Raw genomic sequence first — 21602 nt, 5'->3', positions numbered from 1 at the left:
AGAAGTACAGACTTCTCCATAACTGTAAAAATATAAAATTCCTTTCTTTATAAATTACTCAGTTTCAGGCATTCGGTTGTAACCAACAAAAAATAGACTAAGACAGAAAATTGGTATAAAGAGTTGATGATTGACTACCTGGAACGTGGAAGCGGCTTTGGAGCTGGGCAATGAGTGTAGGCTGGAAGAATTCGGAGGAGCAGGCTAGAAAAAGGCTAGATTCTGGTGAGGGCTTAGAGACAAGACTAGGGAACATTTGGAACTTCTTAGATGCTGTAGCTAGTCATGGATAGTAAAGGCTATTCTGAGGGGGTTTCAGACGGAACCAAGGAACAAGGGTTTGGAAGCTGGAGTAAAGGCCAAACCTGTTAGAAACTGGTAAATAACTTGGCTGAACCGTGTCCATGCCCGAGGGCTTTGTGGAAGGCTGAACTTGAACGGGAAGAACTGGCCGGGTGCCGCGGCTCATGCCTGTCATCCCAGCACTTTGGGAGGCCGAGGCAGGTGGATCACTTGAGGTCAGGATTTTGAGATCAGCCTGTGCAACATGGTAAAACCCTATTTCTATGAAAAATACAAAAAATTAGTTGGGCATGGTGGCAGGCACCTGTAATCCCAGCTACTCGGGAAGTTGAGGCAGGAGAATCACTTGAACCTGGGAGGCGGAGGTTGCAGTGAGCCAAGATTGTGCCACTGCACTCCAACCTGGGCAACAAGAAAGAGACTCTGTCTCCCCCAGCAAAAAAGGACGAACTAGGGTATCTGGCAGAAGAGATATCAAGTAGCAGAGCATTCACGATGCTGCATGGCTATTCTTAGCTGCTCACGTTATGCTGGGACAGGCAAAAAATGACTTGAAGAGGGAACTGATCATCAAAAGAGAAGCAAAGCAGCAAGATCTGGAACTCTTTCAGCCTGGCCGTGTAGAGTGCAGCGCATGTTCTGGATAGGAAACCAAGGTTATGGCCCTGAGACCTTTTGCTAAGGAGATTAGTACAGAGAGAAAGGATTATCTAGAGAATGGAAGAAAGACCCTGAAGGCATTTCAGAGATCTTAGAGGCTGCCCCTCCCATCGCAGGCTCAGGGGCCTCCAGGGCAGGATGGTTCTGGGGACAGACCCAGAGTGCCTTCACAGGCTATCCTAGGTGCCCTCATGTCTCTGCTCCCTGGACCCTGGCACAGGGTTCCTCGCTGCACCAGCCTTGGCTCAGGTGGCCTCTGGTCTGGCTCGTGCCGCAGCCCCAGAGGTATAAGTGGTAAACCTTGGCAGGATCCATGTGGTGCTAATTCTGCAGCCTGGCAGCCAGAGCTACAGAAACTTGGCAGCCTCTGGCCAGATTTCAAAAGATGTTGTTCAGGCCAGGTGTGGTGGCTCATGCCTGTAATGCCAGCATTTTGGGAGGCTGAGGTGAGAGGACTGCTTGAGGCCAGGAATTCAAGACCAGCCTGGCCAATGTAGTGAGACCCTGTCTCTACAAAACATTTTTTTTAAATTAGCAGAACATGGTGGTGTGAGCCTGTAGTTCGAGCTACTCAGGAGGCTGAGGCGGGAGGATCACTTGAGCCCTGGAGGTCAAGGCTGGAATGAGCTGTGATTGTGCCACTGCCCTCCAGCCTGGGTGACAGGGCAAGACCCTGTCTCAAAAAAAAAAAGGATGTTGTGGAAAGCGTAGGAGTCCAGGCAGAGACTTGTCACAGCTGCAGAGCCACTCTACAGAGCCCCCATGAGGGCAGTGCCAAGTGGAAATGCAGGTTGGAGCTACTGCAGAGCATCTCTGCCAGGGCAGTGCCTAGTGGAGTCATGAGAGTGGGACCGCCGCTGGGGCTACAAACCGCGAAGTTAGCAGCAATGTGCAACACCTGCCTGCAAAAGCTTCAGGCATCAAGCGCCAGCCCCTGTGAACAGACACGTGGGTTGTACCCGGCAAAGCCGTAGGAGTGGAGTTGCCCCAGTGTGTCCAGGGGGTGGCACGTGGTGTCAAAACAGATGATCCTCCAGCTTGAAGCTTGAGCGTCTGCCCTGCTGGGTTTCAGACTTGCTTGGAGCCTTTACTCCTTGCCTTTGGCCTTGGTCTGTCTTCTGGGATGAGAATGTTTCTTTTGCCTGCACTGCCACTGTGTCTTGGAAGTAGATGGCTTTTGATTGCACAGGCTCACAGAGCAGACGCTGGAGTTTGGACCTCTGAGTTGGTGCTGGAGCACATGAAGACTTTGGGGCCATGGGGTTGGAATAACTATGGGGTATTTATCTGTGAGGAGGATATGAGTTTTGGGGACCAGGGGCAGAATGCTGTGGTTTGATTCTTTGTCCCCTCCAAACTCCTGTTGAAATGTAATTGCCAGTATGGCAGTATCAAGAGGTGAGGCCTTTAAGAAGCTGTGGAGTCATGAGGACGCTGCTCTCATGAACAGATTAATCCATTTGTGGTGAAGGGTTGAAGGACGCGCCATCTGCCAGTATGCCAGACTGGTACATTGATTATTTCGGGTTGAAAATATCGGAGACCAGGCATGGTGGCTCATGCTTGTAATCCCAGCACTGTGGGAGGCTGAGGCAGGTGGATCACGAGGTCAGGAGATGGAGACCATCCTAGCTGACACAGTGAAACCCCATTTCTCCTAAAGATACAAAAATTTAGCCGAGCGTGGTGACACGTGCCTGTAATCCCGGCTGCTCAGGAGGCTGAGGCAGGAGAATCGCTTGAACATGGGAGGTGGAGGTAGCAGTGAGTCAAGATTGTGCCACTGCAATCCAGCCTGGATGACAGAGTGAGACTCCAGCTAAAAAAAAAAAAAAAATTACACACACACATACACACACACACACACACACACACACACACACACACACACACGAGAAATTGTAGTTTCAGAAAGGGCTAGCTGACTTGACTCTTTCTGCAGGAATCAAGCCATAAAAATTCCTCTGGGAGGGGCCCCCTCCCCATACCAGGGTGAGGAAATAGTCATCATCACTGGAAGTGGGATTTCTGGCTGCAATGGACCTGAATAAATCCACTTACTGAACTAGCCCTTAGCGTCTGCTAGTTTTATACCCACCCCATATATCTCCTAGTGACTCCCCTAGAAATTCGCTGCCCCTGACCAGATCCCCTTTGGCCTGTTATTCCTTGTCAGATTTATTCTTTGTCTCAAAAGCATAAAAGCATCTCATTTTGGCCGCTTCTTCAGACATCACTCTGTTAAGAGCCCATGTACATGGAGAATTAATAAGATCTGTAGGCTTTTCTCCCATTGATCTGATTGTCTCACTGGTGTCGATTTTAGTTTCTAGGTCCAGCCGAAGAGCCCACATAAGAGGCAGGCATGGGGCAGGGGCTTAATGGATTAATGGGTGAATGGACTGATGGGTTATCATGGACATGGCACTGGTGGCTTTATAAGAAGAGGGAATGAGGGCTGAGTCAGAGCTCACCCTCCTTGCTGTGCAATGCCCTGTGCCACCTCGGAACTCTGAAGACAGTCCCCATTGGCAAGAAGGCCTTCCCAGTGTGGTCACTCAGTCTTGGACTTCTCAGCCTTCATAACTATAGGAAGTAAATTTCTTTTCTTTATGAGATGCCCAGTTTCAGGTATTCTGTTGTAAGCAACAGAAAATGGACTAAGATACTGTGGTTACCCAGGAAACTTGCTGGGTGACTCCCTCCCCAGCAGAGGAGGTCCCATCAGTCTGTAGTCCGTGGGTCAGACTCAGCGATTCAGTGTCACCTCCACATGTTCTCACTGCCAGGGCCATGGGACCTCTCAGAAAGGGCTTGCAGAGAGGTGAAAGGGACGTGGCTGTTAGTCAGAGGCAGATGTCTCAGGACAGGGCAGGCAACCGGGGGTGATGGAAGCAGCATCACTCTGTTGGGGCAAAGGGACTGGTGCTGTAGTCCTCAGTCCACGAAAACTAGCTGTGTGATTCCAGGCATTCGTTGACGCCCTGGCTCTTGGTTTTCCCCATTTGGAAATGTGTGCACAGCTAGCTGCTTTCTTTAGATGTCGTAGGAGTGAGATGGACAGGGCATGGGAGGTGTGTTTGTATTTTTCAGAGTGTTCTGTGCTTCTAGTCAACACACGTGCTATGGGTAAGCTCTGTGCACCAGCTCTGTGAGCGATTTGAAAGAAGGACAAGTGGCGGATTTGTCTGCAGGAGTTTTGAATCCGTGGAGCAGAGTCATGTATAGGCTTAGGACAGGAAAGCGTTGGGCTATCCCTGCCAAAATCCTAGGTGGTAAAGCCAGGCACTATCCATCTGTTGGTGGGGGAGGGGACAGCATTTTCTTAATTCACTCTCTGGCTTCCATCCTTTCCCACCTTCAGGGGTTTATGGCTTCCTGACGTTTGGGACAGAAGTTTCTGCTGACATCTTGATGTCCTACCCAGGCAATGACATGGTCATCATTGTGGCCCGGGTCCTTTTTGCTGTCTCCATCATAACTGTCTACCCCATCGTGCTCTTCCTGGGGAGGTGAGGCCTGGCTCAGTGGGGGGGCACCGTTCAGCATGGTCTGCTGACGTGTGCTGTGATTGAGCATGTGCCCAGGTGTGGGTTACACGGCTGTCGGACTACCATCATCTCCAGTTGTAGAGAGGAGGAAACAGGCACAGAGGATTTAGGTAGATTGCCCAAAGTCACCCCGTGAGTGTGTGTCACAGCTAGGACTGGAACTCGAACCATGTGCTTTATCCCCTGTCCCATGGGCTGCCTGATGGTGGCAGAACCCCTGAGGGTTGGCAAGATCTCCTGGGGAATTAATACCTGACCGTGGAACAGGAGCCCTGGCAGGTGTGTGGGCGGGGGGGGACTCCTGGAGGACTGGGGAAGCAGCTGGCAGGTGGAGGCTGGTGCCCCTGGGATGCCCATTGTCTGTGTTGGGCGTGGCCTCCAGGTCGGTGATGCAGGACTTCTGGAGGAGAAGCTGCTTGCGGGGATGGGGGCCCAGGGCCCTGGCTGACCCCTCAGGGCTGTGGGTCCGGATGCCGCTGACTGTCCTGTGGGTCACCGTGACGCTTGCCATGGTGCTGTTTATGCCCGACCTCAGCGAGATCGTCAGCATCATCGGAGGCATCAGTTCCTTCTTCATCTTCATCTTCCCAGGTGAGGCCCCTGCTTTCCAGGCTTTCTGCCCACTCGTTCTTCCCTGTTCATCTCTGTGGGGACTCCCCGTGTTGGAGGTCAAGGTTCTGGAAGGTGGGATACGCATACAGGTAGGATTAAGGCCCCATGTAGATGCCCTGTTTATTGAGCCAGGCACAGGGCTTGGGCTTTACATACCTTCCCTCACTCATTGAACATCTCAGTAGCTCCTGACATGCTTTGGCTGTGTTCCCACCCAAGTCTCACCTTGCACTGTGATAATCCCCATCTGTGAAGGGCAGGGCAAGGTGGAGATAGTTGAATCAAGGGGGTGGTTCCACCCCTACTGTTCTCGTGGTAGTGAATAAGTCTCATGAGATCCAATGGTTTTATAAATGGGACTTCCCCCACACAAGCTCTCTTGCCTGCCACCGTGTAAGACATGACTTTGCTCCTTATTTGCCTTTTGCCATGTTTGTGAGGCCTCCCAAGCCATGTGGAACTGTGAGTCCATTAAACCTCTTTCCTTTATAAACTACCTAGCCTCTGGCCGGGCACAGTGGCTCACACCTGTAATCCCAGCACTTTGGGAGGCTGAGGCAGGCAGATCACCTGAGGTCAGGAGTTTGAGACCAGCCTGACCAACATGGAGAAACCCTTTCTCTACTAAAAATACAAAATTAGCCATCCATGGTGGCGCATGCCTGTAATCCCAGCTACTTGGGAGGCTTAGGCAGGAGAATCACTTGAACCCGGGAGGCAGAGGTTGCGGTGAGCCAAGATCGTGCCACTGCACACCAGCCTAGGCAACAAAAGTGAAACTCCATCTTAAAAAACAAAAACGAAAACCATTACCTAGTCCCTAGTAGGTCTTTATTAGCAGCACGCAAGCAGACTAATACAGCTCCTGATGGACATCCTTGACAGAGGAACCTTTATTATCCCACTCCATAGATGGGAAGACCGAGGCCCTGAACCCCCCATGGGGCACAGCTAGTGTGCAGCAGGGCTGAGGGTCAATCATACAGCTCTGTCCATGCTACTGCTGGTACCTCCTGGTAAAGGATTTTGTTTTATTAAAAAAGAAAATCATATATGTGAAAGTCACGTGGCTCAAGGCACCCTGTGAAGGCTCCCTCCCCTCCTGCCCCCAGGCCCTGGAGGCAAACACTGTTTCTGTGAAGGATGGTTTCTTAGGAAACCTTCCCAAAGTTAGTGTGCGATGGAGAGCTGTTCCAATTCAGAACAGCCCAAGCGTTATCTGAGGGGAAGCCAGCAAGGAGGAGCTGGAGGGAGGCTTCTTCCAGAGGAAGAGAGAACACTGTAGTGACCCACTGGAGCCCAGAACAGAGACCCCACATCCGCAGTGGGGGCTGTTCCAGGGCCCCACGCACAGCAAATGCTGAGTACACAGTCGAGGGTCCCTCAGTGCGTGTTCTGTGAGTGGACCCTGTGATTCAGCCGTGAGAGGAACCCCGTCAAGGAGACATTGAGCTTGGGGACCCTTAGCCAGGTATCCCCAGTACCCTAATGCAGCCCTTTTGTCAAACAGACAAGAAGTAGATGCTCATTGGTGAAACTTACAGAAAGCACAGGAGAAGCTCTTAGAGGTTTTCCAAAACTCGAATGAGGGAATGAAATGAAATGAAACATTGTTCAGGGTCCCAGGTAAGTGGGTGGTGACAACTTTGTCAATAGTCCGGAGGTGGGGGATGGAAGAATTGAGGGCCACAGAGAAACCTTGGTTATCAGATGCCAACTGATGTGTGGAATATGAAAAGCGGGTTCTTAGCAGTTGAGTTAAGATTCAGGGGTTGTCTTTGATATAGTCCCTTGAGAATCTAACTGTACCTGCCCTAGCTCCTGTAAATTGGGGTCTACTGGGATTAAGGGATAAAAACTGCGGAAGTGAAGGGACGGGAGGAGAACAGCCACCCACTCTGCTCCTGGCTCTGCACGGAGCTCTCAGAGGTGGGGGTGTGGCCATGTGGCTCCTCCCTCAGGTTCTGGGTGGAGCTTTCAAAGAAATGAGGGGTGTGGCCACGTGGATTCTCCCTTGGGCTTGGGGTGGAGCTTTCAGAGGTGAGGGTGTGGCTACAAAGCTCTTTCCTCGACTCTGGGCAGGAGTTTCAGAGGTGAGGGGTGTAGCCATACAACTGCTCCTGCACGCTCTGGACAAAGCTTTCATTGATGGGGGTGTGGCTACACGGCTCCTCCCTCAGTTGTGGGCTGGACTTTCAGAGGTGAGGGCGTGGCCATGCAGCTCCTCACTCAGGCTCTGGGTGAGGCTTTCAGAGGTGAGGGGTGTGGCTGTGTGGCTTCTCCCTCGGGCTTGGGGTGGAGCTTTCAGAGGTGAGGGTGTGGCTACACAGCTCCTCTCGGCTCTGGGCGGGGCTTTCATAGGTGAGGGGTGTGGCCACACGGCTCCTCCCTCAGGCTTTGGAGCTTTCAGAGATGAGGGGTGTGGCCATGCAGTTCCTCCCTCAGCTCTGGGTGGGGCTTTCAGAGGTGAGAGTGTGGTCACACAGCCCCTCCCTCAGGCTCTGGGCGGGGCTTTCAGGGCTGAGGGTGTGGCCACACTGCTCCTCACTCCAGCTCCGGGTGGAGCTTCTCAAGAGGTGAGGGTGTGGCCACGTGGCTCCTCCGTCACACTGCCTGGTCTGGGCCGCTGGATTAAGTTCTGGTTCTGTGATCAGGTGGCCAGTTGTAGCACTGGCTGTTTCCTGTGCTGGGAAGGACTGCCCAGGACAGGTTTGGGATAAGAGAGGATTCAGCCGGGCGCGGTGGCTCAAGCCTGTAATCCCAGCACTTTGGGAGGCCGAGGCGGGTGGATCACGAGGTCAGGAGATCGAGACCATCCTGGCTAACATGGTGAAACCCCGTCTCTACTAAAAATACAAAAAACTAGCCGGGCGAGGTGGCGGGCGCCTGTAGTCCCAGCTACTCGGAGGCTGAGGCGGGAGAATGGCGTGAACCCGGGAGGCGGAGCTTGCGGTGAGCCGAGATCGCGCCACTGCACTCCAGCCTGGGCGACACAGCGAGACTCCGTCTCAAAAAAAAAAAAAAAAAAAAGAGAGGATTCTTTGGGAACCTTAGGTCGAGCTACATGGCCCTGAATCCTAGCAGACCTATTAAAAAAAAAAGAAAAAGAAAAAAAGGTTGGGTGCAGTGGCTCACGCCTGTAATCCCAGCAGTTTGAGAGGCTGAGGCGGGAAGATCACGAGGTCGAGGTTGAGACCATCCTGGCCAACATAGTGAAACCCCGTCTCTGCTAAAAATACAAATATTAGCTGGGCGTGGTGGCATGTGCCTGTAGTCCCAGCTACTCAGGAGGCTGAGGCGTGAGAATCGTTTGAACCCGGGAGGTGGAGGTTGCAGTGGGCTGAGATGGTACCACTGCACTCCAGCCTGGCCACAGAGTGAGACTCTGTCTCAAAAAAAAAAATAATAATAGTAATAATGGTAGCTGCCAGTTGCTGAGCCCTTCCTGGGCATCAGGCATGGACTCTCACCATCTCTTCACAGACCCTGCTGTGGAGGGCATGTTGTCAAGGTTGCCTGAAACACGGGGCTCTGGGAAGCCAGTTGTTGCCAGACCTCTGGCTGAGTCACAAGGCATGTTGAGCTGGGACTCCAGCCCCATCCTTCCAGTTCCACCGCGTTGCCTCTCCAGGGGGCCTGAGGCAGGGGCACCTGTGGGCAGAGGCCTTGCTGGCCTCCTGGGTCCCTGAGGACTTCTCCCGGGACCTCTTTGTTGCTTTGGGTTTGATAACGAAGAGCTGAGGGTGACCCTGTCTTTTTTGCAGGTTTGTGCCTCATCTGTGCAATGGGCATCGAGCCTATAGGACCAAGAGTCAAGTAAGTGTCCCTAAGATGAAGTGGCAACCTGGGCGTGCCCCGGATCAGAGTAAGAATGCTTCAGGGGACCCTGGACATCCTATTTCCCATCCTCTGCATCCTGCAGATGAGAAACCTGCAGGTCACAGGAAGAGAGTCTCTGTCCATCCACTATGAGGGCATCTGAGCCAGGACAGGAGCCCAGGCCAGTGATGCCGGGTCCTGCAAGGGCTTTCCCTTCTGCTTTGAGGGTCTGTAGTTGGGATTTCATGTAGATTCCAGCCTCTGGAAGCACCCAGTGGTGCATCTGTACCCTCCTTTGCTACCTGGCTCGGACCCAGGGCAGGATCAGGGTGCAGGCTGTTAGAGAGACCCCATGGCCGGCCAGACACCGGAACAACATGTTCTATCACAGCAGTGGGCTGCCGTTCTGAGGCTCCTCTGCTAGGCCCTGTGCTAGGTCCTTTTACATATTCACCTCCACACCATACCCGGATGTCTCCATCCTACAGATGAGGAGGCGGGCTAGGAGGCTAGTGAGGACAGAACTAGGATGCAACTCAGGCCCCTGGCTCCCAGGCCCCGTGCTAACCCACCTGCCTGGCATACAGTGCTGTTGAGACCAAAGAATTTGGATCTTTCCTTTATCTAACAAATATTTATCCCTGAGCGGGCCTGTGGATCAGACACAACTGAGCCTCTCTGCTTTGCCACTGGGCAGCTAAGTCTGACCCACTGAAGAGGATGACGTGCACATGAATGAAGGGCTCTTCCTCAGCCGCCCCTGGGGAGCCTGAGGGTCTGGGTGACTCCCTCCCATTCCACAGATGTGGAAACTGAGGCTGAGACAGGTAAAGAGATGAGATATTAGTTTTCTGGGGTCGTTGTAACAAATTACCACAAATTGGGACCTGGTGGGGAGGCTTCAGGCCACAGAAATGATTTTTTTTCCCGGTTCTGGAGCCAGGAGTGTGAAATCAAGGTGTTGGCAGGGCTGGACTCTCTGAAGGCTCCTCAGCTTCCGGTGGCCCCAGGTGCTCCTTGGCCTGTGGCTATATCACTCCAGTCTCTGCCTCTGTCTTTACCTAGCTTTCTCCCTGTGTCTCTGGGTCTCAAATATCCCTCTGCTTTTACTTATTTTATTTTTTGAGACAGAGTCTTGCTCTGTTGCTCAGGCTGGAGTGCAGTGGTGTAATCATGGCTCACTACAGCCTCAACCTCCTGGGCTCAAGCGATCTTCCTGCCTCAGCCTCCCGCAGGAGCTGGGCCCACAGACGCCCACCACCACACCTGGCTGCCTTTCTTTTATAAGGATACCTACTATTGGATTTAGGGTCCACCCTAAATCTAGGTTGCATCTTCTGTCAAGATCTTTCACTTAATTACATCTGCAAAACCCAGTTTCCAGATACGCTCGCCAGCACAGGTTCCAGGTGGACATGAATTTTGGGGGCCACCCTTCACCCCACCACAGATAATGTTAAATGACAGCAACCGTGAACTTGGGGCCCAGCTGTAGGTCTGTTCCCCTCTAGCCCCCGTCCCTCTAGCCCCATTGAGCCCATGCTTGGTTTTTGCAAAGGAGCAGGCCTGGCCTGGTTTCTTCTGGATTGAGAGCAGTTTTTCTGGATGTTTCTAAACCTGCCTTGGGTTTAGAACTAGCCTCCCAATGACTGGCAACCCACTAAGCTGCTCATTCCCTGGGGCGCTGTTTGGAGTCTTCGTGCTTTTGTTTTCTCCCTTGATCTGAGCTCACAACAGTTTTTACTGATGAGCTTTCAAGATATTTTTATTGCTAAAACTGCTTTAGGTCCTTCTAATACATCAGCACTGTTCCAGGAGTGCCGCAGCCCACGGGCACATTGGCCTCACAGTGCCGGCACAGATGATGTTTATGGCGCTGAACAGCCGTGCTGAGATGCTGCTTGGTTAGAAATATTCCTTCCATGACAGCCCATCTTTCTGGCCTTTGTTAATGGGGCCAGAAATACCTCTGGCGGCCCTGCCATTTTGTGGGAATCTTGTTATCGCTCTGACCTCCTTGTCTACCCCGTCTCTGGTTACATTACGAAGCTCACAAATGTGGCCTCAGTGGCTGCCGGTCCCAGCCACCTCTGCCTCCTGCGTCCTCATCCCCTACTCCTCTGAGATGGTGTGTGACTTAGAGTTTGCATCTTCTCCTTCACTTTCATAGGGTTTCATCAGAGGAGGAGGAGCAGAAAGGGAGGAGGATGAGGGGACTTTCAAAGCAGTGTCTCCCCTCTCTCCATGTCTTTTTCTTTTTTTGAGATGGAGTCTTGCTCTGTCCTCCAGGCTGGAGTGCAGTGATGCAATCTCGGCTCACTGCAACCTCTGCCTCCTGGGTTCAAGCAATTCTCCTGCCTCAGTCTCCCAAGTAGCTGGGAATACAGGTGCCTGCCACCATGCCTGGCTAATTTTTTATTTCTATTTTTAGTAGAGATGGGGTTTCACCATGTTGGCCAGGCTGGTCTTGAACTCATGACTTCAGGTGCATCCGTCTGCCTCAGCCTCCCAAAGTGCTGGGATTATAGGTGGGTGCCACCGTGCCTGGCCCCCATGTCTTTTTATTTGATAAAATACTGGGGAGAAATGGGTTATGAAATAACAGGTGGGATCGGAGGGCTTTTAAAAATTGCCTGGGGCCAGGAATGGTGGCTCCCACCTGTAATTCCAGCACTCTGGGAAGCCGAGGAGGGTGAATCACTTGAGGTCAGGAGTTTGAGACCAGCCTAGCAAACATGGTGAAACTCCATCTCTACTAAAAATACAAAAATTGGCCCAGTGTCATGGTGCGTGCCTGTAGTCCCAGTTATTTGGGAGGCTGAGGCAGAATTGCTTGAACCCAGGAGGCAGAGGTTGCAGTGAGCTGAGATCATGCCACTGCGCTCCAGCCTAGGCAACAGAACGAGACTCTACCTCCAAAAAAAAAAAAAAATTGCCTGGGTACTTTGCACTTTGCTTCCCATTGTCTTGGTAAGCCCATCCCTACAGGTAATTGGGAATATTCTGAATTTTTCTGTTTTCCAAATTGATGACCCCGTACTGGGCTTTACATAGTGAATTTTCTGTGTGTGCATGGCTTATTTGTGTAATAATCCAGAAAAGCGCTGACATGGGTTTACTGATTTGGCAGGTGCTGCTTGGAGGTCTGGGGAGTGGTCTCTGTGCTGGTTGGCACCTTCATCTTCGGGCAGAGCACGGTGGCAGCGGTCTGGGAGATGTTTTGATGGGCAGCCAGGGCCGGGCAGGAAGGGGCCCTCCGGAGGCTGACCCCACGTGGCTGCTGTGTGCGGCTGGGAGACCGATGTCATTTCTCATCATAAAGATACTGGAGAGACTGATACCTCTGCCTCCTCGGGCTGCTGGTTGGGCTCTGCTGGTTCGAAGGGTTTCTGGTACAAAGGTGAGGAAAGTTCTTATGGCCACTGTGATAAGTGACCACAGCTTCATTCTGGTGGCTTAAAACAACAGACGCGGCCGGGCGCGGTGGCTCACGCCTGTAATCCCAGCACTTTGGGAGGCCGAGGTGGGTGGATCACAAGGTCAAGAGATTGAGACCACCCTAGCTAACACAGTGAAACCCCGTCTCTACTAAAAATACAAAAAATTAGCCGGGCGTGGTGGCAGGCGCCTGTAGTCCCAGCTACTCGGGAGGCTGAGGCAGGAGAATGGCGTGAACCCAGGAGGTGGAGCTGGCAGTGAGCAGATATCGTGCCACTGCACTCCAGCCTGGGCGACAGAGTGAGACTCTGTCTCAAACAAAACAAAACAAACAAACAAACAAACAACCAGATGCTTACTGCATCACAGTTCTAGAGGCCAGGAGTCTGAAATCACATGTCATTAGGGCCATAGTCCTTCTGTGGGCTCTAGGGGAGGCTCCCTCCTGTCTCTTCCAGGTTCTAGAGGTGGCCGGCACTCCTTGGCTTGTGGCTGCCTCACTCCAGCCTCTTCTCTTGTCTTCACGTGACTGTCCCCTGTGTATCCTCTGTGACCAAATCCCTCTCTTAAAAAGATACCCGTCATGCCGGGCGCGGTGGCTCACGCCTGTAATCCCAGCACTTTGGGAGGCCGAGATGGGCGGATCACAAGGTCAGGAGATCGAGACCATCCTGGCTAACACGGTGAAACCCCGTCTCTACTAAATATACAAAAAAAAAAAAAAAAAAAATTAGCCGGGTGTGGTGGCGGGCACCTGTAGTCCCAGCTACACGGGAGGCTGAGGCAGGAGAATGGTGTGAACCTGGGGGGCGGAGCTTGCAGTGAGCCGACATTGCGCCACTGCACTCCAGCCTGGGCAACAGAGTGAGACTCCGTCAAAAAAAACAAAAACAAAAACCCGTCATTAAGTGAGCTCCTCCCACCCTATATGTAGTATGATCTCATCTTACGTTGATTGCATCTTGTATGAATTAGGACCCGCAAAGATGCAATTTCCAAATAAGGTTATGTTCACAGGTTCCAGGGGTTCAGCTTCAACGGATGTTTCTGGGAGACAAGATTCAGCCCATAAAAAGGGAGCTAGGGGCTGAGGCCTACATAATTGGCTTCAGACTGTCAGGACCAAGGGTGTCAGGCGAGGATATTGCACAGGGTTGGGAAGCCCCGAAGGGAGTGGAGGAGGCGTGGCTGGCGATGGTGACGGACTCAAGCGATCTTTTGGCCAGGGCGCAGGAAACGCCCGAATCCTGCCCTTGGCTGTGAGAGGCCCAAGGAGATGTATGCCCAGAACAGGCCACACCACCATGCACTTGGCCCATGCCCCACGGAGGGTGGATGACTCCAAGGAAACTGTGCTTCCCTCCCACCAGCTGGATCCAAAGAGCCTGGAAGGCAAGTGGACTATTTGCTCTGCAGTTCTCCCTGGTGGCCTCCCCAATTCTGGGACAAGGAGTCATACTGGCAGCAGAGAGCGAGAGGAGACAAGAGGTCTGTTCCAGGACCTGGGGAAAGAAAAGGAGGTAGCTGGGCACAGTGGCTCACACCTGGAATCCCAGCACTTTGGGAGGCTGAGGCAGGCAGATCACTTGAGGTCAGGAGCTTGAGAACCAGCCTGGCCAACATGGTGAAACCCCGTCTCTACTAAAAATACAAAAAAATTAGCTGGGCGTGGTGGGGGGTGCCTGTAATCCCAGCTACTCAGGAAGCTGAGGCAGGAGAATCGTTTGAACCTGAGAGGTGGAGGTTTCAATGAGCTGAGATTGTGCCACTGCCCTCTAGCCTGGGAGACAGAGCGATATTCCATCTCAACAACAATAATTTAAAAGAAAAAAAAAAAAAGGGGCAATGGAGAGGCAGACAGGGAGGGACCCAGCTACTCCTTTGCGTCCTCCCTGGAACTGAACCTGCACAGGCCCCGCTTGCTAGATTCAATTCAGGCCATGCTTCTCTGCCTTGGGATGTCCTCCTAGAAGCCAGCAGGGCCAGAGTCAGGGGAGGGTGGGACTGACATCTGAGAATGCCTTCCTCAGGGTAGGCAGTAGGCTGGGCCCTTCCTGCTGTCACGTGGTATGATGTACATGACGGTGCAAGGCTGGCGGTGACTGGTCCGTATTTTTTTTCAGCTTATCTACATGCATGAATTTTCAAAATTGAGATAGAAGGTGTATATCATAAAGACTCACTTTTTTAAAGTGTACAATCCAGTGGTTTTTAGTGTGCTCACAGAGCTGTGTAGCTGCCCCACTAATTCTAGTCCATTTTCGTCACCCTCAGAAGAAACTCAGTGCCCATTACCAGTCACCCCCATTTGTCCCTCCCTCCGCTCCCAGCATCCGTGCAGCTGCGCTTAGTCTCTGGATTTGCCTGTTACAGGCACGCTCTCTGAACAGCCTCACATGTACATGGGCCTCTGTGTGTGCCTCCTTGGACCTAGCATGATGTTTCTAGACGTGCCCATTTTACAGGTTAGGCAACTGAGGCTTGGAAAAATCCAGGCTGCGTGTCCTGCAAGGTACAGAGATCAGATCAGAACTCATTTGGGGTTAAATTCTTTTCCTTCCCACTCTACATGCCACTCTGAGGAGACACCAGAGTTGGGGGGCAGGGGGTGGGAATAGGTGCCTGGCCCTGGGGCTCCTGTAGCCTGGCTGCTGGGGGATGGGGAAAGTGTGGCTGCAGGTGTAGACTCTGACTCTGTGGGGGTGTTGGGAGGGTACCCAGGACCCTTCTTCAATGTCTGACCAACCCTACCGTGACTTGTCACAGCCTATGTTCAAGGGCCACAGCATCTTCCCAGGCAAGGGCCTTGGGAATTGGAACACGTGCGGGCAGATTGCTCTGTTTTTATTTTTATTTTTTGACGGAGTCTCACTCTGTCACCAGGCTGGAGTGCAGTGGCGCGATCTCGGTTCACTGCAGTCTCCCCCTCCTGGGTTCAAGCAATTCTCCTGCCTCAGCCTGGGATTATAGGCATCCGCCATCACACTTGGCTAATTTTTGTATTTTTAGTAGAGATGGGGTTTTGCTATGTTGACCAGGCTGGTCTCGAACTCCTGACCTCAGGTGATCTGCCTTCCTCGGCCTCCCAAAGTACTGGGATTACAGGTGTGAGCCACTGTGCCAGGCCTTATTTTTATTTATTTATTTTCTTGCGGGGAGAGGGTGTCACTGTGTTACTCAGGCTACAGTGCAGTGGTGGCACTATCACAGTTCACTGCAGCCTCCAACTCCCAGGCTCAAGCAATCCTCCTGCCTCAGCCTCCTGAGTAGCTGGGACCATAGGTATGTAGCTGGGACCACCATGCCCAGCTAATTTTTATATATTTTTTTGTAGAGTCAGGGTCTTACTCTGTTTGCCGAGGCTGGTCATGAACTCCTGGCCTCAAGCAGTCCTCCCACCTCGGCCTCCCAGAGTGTTGTAATCACAGGCGTGAGCCACTGCACTGAGCCCAGATTGCTGTAATGGAGAATTTATCACCCTGGAGTGAGAGGTGAGGCTGAATAGTCATTCATTTCTTATTTATACCTGTCTGCTTCTGTCAGGCTCTGTGGCCCTGGCCAGGAAGGCTGGGGCTGTGCTAGTACTATTTATGGAGAGTCCTGAGATATCAAAGTGTGGCGGGGTGAGGGTCATGCCATCAAAGAAGACTGTGTGTGAAGTGGCTTTGGAGTTGGACGGTTGGTTTTGAACACTGGCTCTGCCATTTGCTCTCTCATAGTCTTGGGAAGTGTGTGAACCTTTTTGCAGAATCAGTTTCCCTACCAGCAAAATGGAGCAGGCTTACTCAGTACGAAGCAGGTCTCTTGTGAGGATTAGAGGCGATGATGGATCTAGAGTAGCTGTATGGGATACCTCGCACACAATGGAGACCCAAGCAATGTAGCTTTATTCCCAGAAGACTAAGGTTGTGATTGGCAAGGGATACCTGAATTTCCTGGGAGCCAAGGGGAAAAGGGAAGTATGAGGAGGTTGAGGACTCGTCCCAAAGCAGGCAAGCACCCCAGGAGGCAAGGGCACTGCACTCAGTGCTAAGCAGTGATGCTGGGGCTCTTTAAGGGGTAACTGAATGTCATTACTCCGGACAAAGGCTTCTATCTTGATTCTATGACAGGTTGATGTGATCCTCCCATGACTGTGTGCAAATTATCATAATGCAAGGACACACTCATATAATCACAGTGGTAGAAGCTGGGATGTCACCTTCCAGCCAGATGTCCTCAGGGGCCAGGTGACAGTGTGTAGGGCTTCCAGCACACGGGCTGTGGGGCTGGCAGGTGACTTGACTCTGCCTGCCACTTACCAGCTGTGTGGCCTCGGCAAAGCCTGTTCCTAGGGTGGTGACTCCAGGAAAATCCCTGCCAGCGCTCTCCTCGGCCTCAGCACCCCTCCTCTGGATGTCTTCCAGCCTTCCAGTTCAGACCTCTTTGTCCTTTTCTAACATGAAGCTGTGGACAGCCCCTCCCTCCCAGGATTGCTGTGAGTCTGAGCTGAGGTCCTTGCAAAGCCCTCTACACAGAGTGTACCCTGTTACAGCACCTGGCCAAGGGTGACAGCTGTGTGTCAGTGGAGAGTCAGAAGTAACAGCTTTGAACATGGCCCGGTGATGCTTCGTAGTGCAAATGCCTTGTGCTCCTGTTCTGAGCATGGTAGGCTGCAGGGGAGACCTTTCCCTTGGTTCAGGGGCCCAGCCCTAGGGCACCGCTGGCCCCAAGTGCCTCAGGAGGAGTTGCCCACCCGCAGATGCCTCCCAGGGACAAGTGGCAGGTTTTGAACCGGGCCTGGTGAGTATGCAGCTCTACTGGCTAAGGACAGGTGGTGAATTGTTTTTCAGAGTGATTTGAGATTCTTAAATATTGAAATGCAACTCACATAGCATAAAACTAACCATCTTAAGGCATAGAATTCAGTGGCCTTTAGTACATTTGCAGTGCTGCGTCACCATCACCTCCATCTAATTCTAGAACATTCCATCCCGAGGAAAGCCCCCTGCCCATGAGCTGTCCCTCCCCTTTTCCTCTCCTCCATCCCAGAGGCAGCCACTCTGTGCTTTCTATCTGGATTTGCTTATTCTGGATGTTTCACGTAAGTGGAATATTAGATGCCATCTGTTGTCTCTGCCTGCCTTCACTCAGTATGGGGTTTTTGAGTCACCGACGGCCCAGTCCTTCACTCCTGCTGATGACTGAATGATAAGCTGTTTGGAGAGACGACATTTGTTTATGCCTTCATCGGCTGATGAATATTTGGATCGTTTCTACCTTGTGGCTATTGTGAATAGTGCCGTTATGAGTACGTGGGCCAAGTGAGTGTTCGGATGCCTTTTTCCATTTCAGGTAGAATATATCCCTAGAAGTGGAATTGCTGGGATAGGGTACTTCTATGGGGTACGGTACTTTGGTACTTCTATGGGTTACGGTACTTTACGGTACTTCTATGGGTTATGGTACTTCGCCATCAGCATTTGGAGGAACCTGATTCTGATCTTAATGGGTTAATCTGGAGCCATTCTTCCTCGTGGGTTGACACTGTGTGGCGCAGGGGTTGGGCACAGAACTCCGGGGTGGATCTGACTTGAGCCAGCTACTTGCCGTGTGACCTCTGGTGAGTTACTTGTCCTCTTTGTCTCCGTCTCCCCACCTGCCAAGAGCAGGACAGCCTAAGGAGCATGGAGGGAGATGGGCCTGCCAAGTGCTTGACTGTGCCAGGCTCTGAAGTGTGAATTAACTGGGAGCTCTTAGAGCTTTTAGGGTTGAAACATGTTCTTGTCACAGCCCATCCCTGGCCACTCAGGTTCTGAGGGCCCCTGAAGGCTTTCAGTGCACTTGGGCTGCAAGCAGCAGAGATGCTTTCCCCCCAGGGAGGGCTGGGTAGATGTGACATGTGGGAGGGGAACATGCCCAGCTAAAGGAGGTTCCTCAGTTGTACCCCAGAAAGCCTTAGCCCTTGATAATGTTCTTCTTAAAATAGCTGAGCTGGTTGGAATGTACCAGCCTGGCGGTGGGTGGGGTAGCAGGAGCCTGTAAGTGGCGTTCTCGTGCACCAGGCAGTGAAGCCCCTGAGCCTTCAAGGGGAGGGGTCTTTCCCCCACTTTACGGGTGAGAAAACAGGCCCTGAGGGGCTGGTATAGGGACATTCAGCTTGGAGACGCATGGATGGTTCTTGAACCCCTTTGCTTTTCCTGCAAGCTCATGTTGTGTTTCGCTGGTTTTGCAGCAGTGGGCATCACACCCTACAAGGAGGTGGCAGGACCCAAGGCGGGGGGACCTGCCCTGGGAGCAGGGGTTTCAAAGCTCCCAGCAACCACAGGGGGCTGGACAGTGTGGGCAGGGACCTCACTGGGTGGCGACGGTGTTAATAACCCCATGTGGCGCTGGCCAGTCCTCTGGGCGCTGTGCAGGAGGTAGAAAGGTGTGCATTCTGGGTCCTGTCCCCACCCCCAGGGCTCCCACCTGTGCCCCGGCCTGTGATGGTCTTGGCTCTGCCCTGTTTTAGGAGAGAGACCCACTACTGTCTTTTGTCCTTTGAACTTTTGTGTGTGATTTGTTTTGTTTTTTTTTTTGGAGACTGAGTCTCGCTCTGTCACCTAGGGTGCAGTTATGTGATCTCGGCTCACTGCAACCTCCACCTCCTGCGTTCAAGCGATTCTCTTGCCTCAGCCTCCCAAGTGGCTGGGATTACAGGCGTTGTACCACCACACCTGGTTAATTTTATATTTTTAGTAGAGACGAGGTTTCAGCATGTTGGCCTCGAACTCTTGATGTCAGCTGTTCCAACTGCCTTGGCCTCCCAAAGTGCTGGGATGACAGGTGTGAGCCACTGCACTGGGCCGTGAGTGACTTCTTTCCTGCTAACCAGGACTGAGACATAGGAAGAAGTTACAAAGCTTTCAGAATAAGACTTAAGACGTGACTTGCAGTTCAGAGTCGGGCTCTCCTGCATTGTTGAATGGCTGATGCACAGCTGTGCTGGGAGAGACTCGCCCGTCCCTGGAGCATCGTGCCTGGTGAGTGTCTTAGTTGGGCCACACTGCATGGTCTGTGCCAACCATGTGACTTATGGTGGGGGCTTGAGCCACGAGGTGTCAGCCGTGTCTATGTCACCGAACCCCAGTAAGACTCGGGACTGCATCCCTGGTTGGTGATGCTCTGTCTGTTGAAGCTGGGAGGGTTCAGCGATGTCTGTGTGCCTTTACTGGCAGCCCCTACCTGGCCCCTGTTCCGGGAGCCTCTTTCTTTGCTGGGTTTTGTCTGTCATCCACCTTGACTTTGACAGTTGCGCCCAGTCCTCTGAGTGAATTACTGACCTGAGGGTGGGGGTGGTGCCCTCTGGGCTCCTGAATAGGCATGAGCCTATGTGTCAAAATACCGCATAGAGTGAACACCTCCATTTTATGGTTCAGAAAACGGAGGCTGGGGGCTCTTGCAGGGTGCCCAGGCCCCTGCTGTTGTCAACCAGGAACAGACACAGAGCACACAGCCCTTCCCAACCAGGGTTTATTCGGCGCCTGGGCCCAGTGGCGGCGGCCTGGCTCGGTTGGGCACTACAGGGTCCTAACTCCTAGCAGGTAGAAGAATGTCACTGAAGAGGGCAGGGCGTGGTGAGTGCGGGTCATGCGTGGCCGTCTGAGGGGTCGGGGAGAGGCCAGGACCAGGAGGTGGGGGTGCTGGCCTCAGGAAGCCGCCCCCTTCACCCACAACCTTGGGCTTCACCAGGACCGGGCAGCACAGAGACTGCGCTGCCTTCTCGTGTGGGGGGAGGGGAGGCCTCCTTCACATCACAGCAGGGAAACACCGTGTGGAGGACGGGTTGAAAACACAGCCTCTGCACCAGTTTCTAGAACACAGGGGATGTCCATCACAAGCAGAAGGGGCCAGGGGTGGGCTCCTCCGCGGGCCTCTGGGAGGCTGTCAGTCCCGTCCCACCGTGCACCAAACAGCTAGAAGGACAGAGACAGGTTAGAGGGAAGGAGTGCGAACGTGGGCAGCTGTGTAGCTGGTGGGGGCCGTCTTGAAGGGCAGGTGGGGAGATGGCTTTGAGTCCTTATGTGACCCACGGGTGCTTGCTGGTCACCCAGGAGCAAACCACACACCTGGGAAGGGAAGTGGGGGGCTGTGGAAGGGGTGCTCTGGTGCAAGCTGTGTCCGGCATGCCTGGATGTGGGGCACCTCAGGGCTGGCTCTGAGCCTGGAGCTCTCCTCTCCCCTAGGACCCTCCCTGCACACCTGGCATTGGGGTCAGGGGCTTACAAAGTCCCTGGGTGAGGCGGGGCGGCTTCTAGGCTCTGGCCCGGCTCTCCAATCAAGTGGCCACTGCAGTTCCAGGCCTTCGCCCCCTACCTGGCACCGAGATCCTGGAGAGGGCCTCAGGCTGGCTCAGTGTGTCCACCTTGACGTGCCGGAACGCCTTACACACGGGACTTTGCAGGTGCCTGTGATCCAGGGACATGTGTTAGTCAGGGGCACCAGGAGTGGAGCTCGGCATGTGGATCCCCTGTTAATCCTAGCTCTGCCCAAAATGGGGAGCTTATAAATAAGCCCGGGGAGGGGGGTCTTTGGACTCCAAGCCTTTGTGGGAAGGTGAGGGGATGCCTAGGGAGGCTGACTCTGGGGATCTCTGGGGTAGGCACTGAGCCTTACATGGGCAGCGGGATCCCCCTACTCAGTGCACAGAGCATCTACCTCCCGTTTTACCCTAGGAGGAGGAGTGGGGCCATCCTCTGCCTGGGACAGATGACAACACAGCAGCTGTGAAGGGTTTTAGTCCCTCATTTTATGAGTCACTGAAGTACAGACAGGGAGGGGACACCCTCACTTCTCATGACAGCCCCTGTTCCCACAGGGGTCCTGAGTTTGTCTGCAAACTCTGTTTACCGGGGAAGCAGGATATCGGGGCATGAGCTACCCCCAGGCCCTGCTTCCTGCCTGTGGGGTCTGGCGCATCAGAAATTAGGCTCCACCCAGAGTGGGGAACAACCTGTCCCAGATGTGCTCGGAGCAGACGACAAAGGCCTAAAGCCCATCAGAGCTGATGACACCCTACCCCATCTCCCTCCGTCCTGCCAGGCACTTAGCTGGGGGGGAGGTTAAGCGCTGGAACAACTGATCACATGGGGACTGAGGTACCTTCTAGGTCAGGTCCTCAGCTCTACAGGGTGGTAAAGAAGGCAGTGCCTTGACCCACAAGGTGCTCTACAGGGAGAGTGTGGTGGGGGGGGTCTC

At 53.1% G+C, this 21602-nt stretch overlaps 2 protein-coding genes across 4 annotated transcripts in view; one reads left to right on the top strand and one right to left on the bottom strand.

Moving 5' to 3' along the window:
- The window catches only part of SLC38A8 (solute carrier family 38 member 8), a 32962-nt gene extending 20679 nt beyond the window's left edge, over positions 1–12283 (top strand). The window contains exons 7-10 of the mRNA XM_025371197.1: positions 4328–4475; positions 4897–5105; positions 8891–8942; positions 12076–12283. Coding sequence (XP_025226982.1) covers positions 4328–4475; positions 4897–5105; positions 8891–8942; positions 12076–12169 — 503 coding nt within the window. The 3' untranslated portion in view covers positions 12170–12283. The remainder of the gene's footprint in view (positions 1–4327; positions 4476–4896; positions 5106–8890; positions 8943–12075) is intronic.
- A 7579-nt stretch (positions 12284–19862) lies between these two features.
- The window catches only part of NECAB2 (N-terminal EF-hand calcium binding protein 2), a 33612-nt gene continuing 31872 nt past the window's right edge, over positions 19863–21602 (bottom strand). For 2 of the 3 annotated variants that reach the window (XM_025370884.1, XM_025370885.1), the window contains exons 11-12: positions 20721–20812; positions 19863–20320 (exon numbers count right to left, since the gene is read on the bottom strand). In XM_025370884.1, coding sequence (XP_025226669.1) covers positions 20292–20320; positions 20721–20812 — 121 coding nt within the window. In that variant the 3' untranslated portion in view covers positions 19863–20291. The remainder of the gene's footprint in view (positions 20321–20720; positions 20813–21602) is intronic. The other variant, XM_025370883.1, reaches the window with a different exon arrangement.

The sequence above is a fragment of the Theropithecus gelada genome, chromosome 20 (assembly GCF_003255815.1).
Source record: "Theropithecus gelada isolate Dixy chromosome 20, Tgel_1.0, whole genome shotgun sequence".
In the NCBI taxonomy this organism is placed as follows: domain Eukaryota; kingdom Metazoa; phylum Chordata; class Mammalia; order Primates; family Cercopithecidae; genus Theropithecus; species Theropithecus gelada.
The sequence above is the reverse complement of the archived record's forward strand: the minus strand, read 5'-3'. Positions and strand labels throughout refer to the sequence as shown.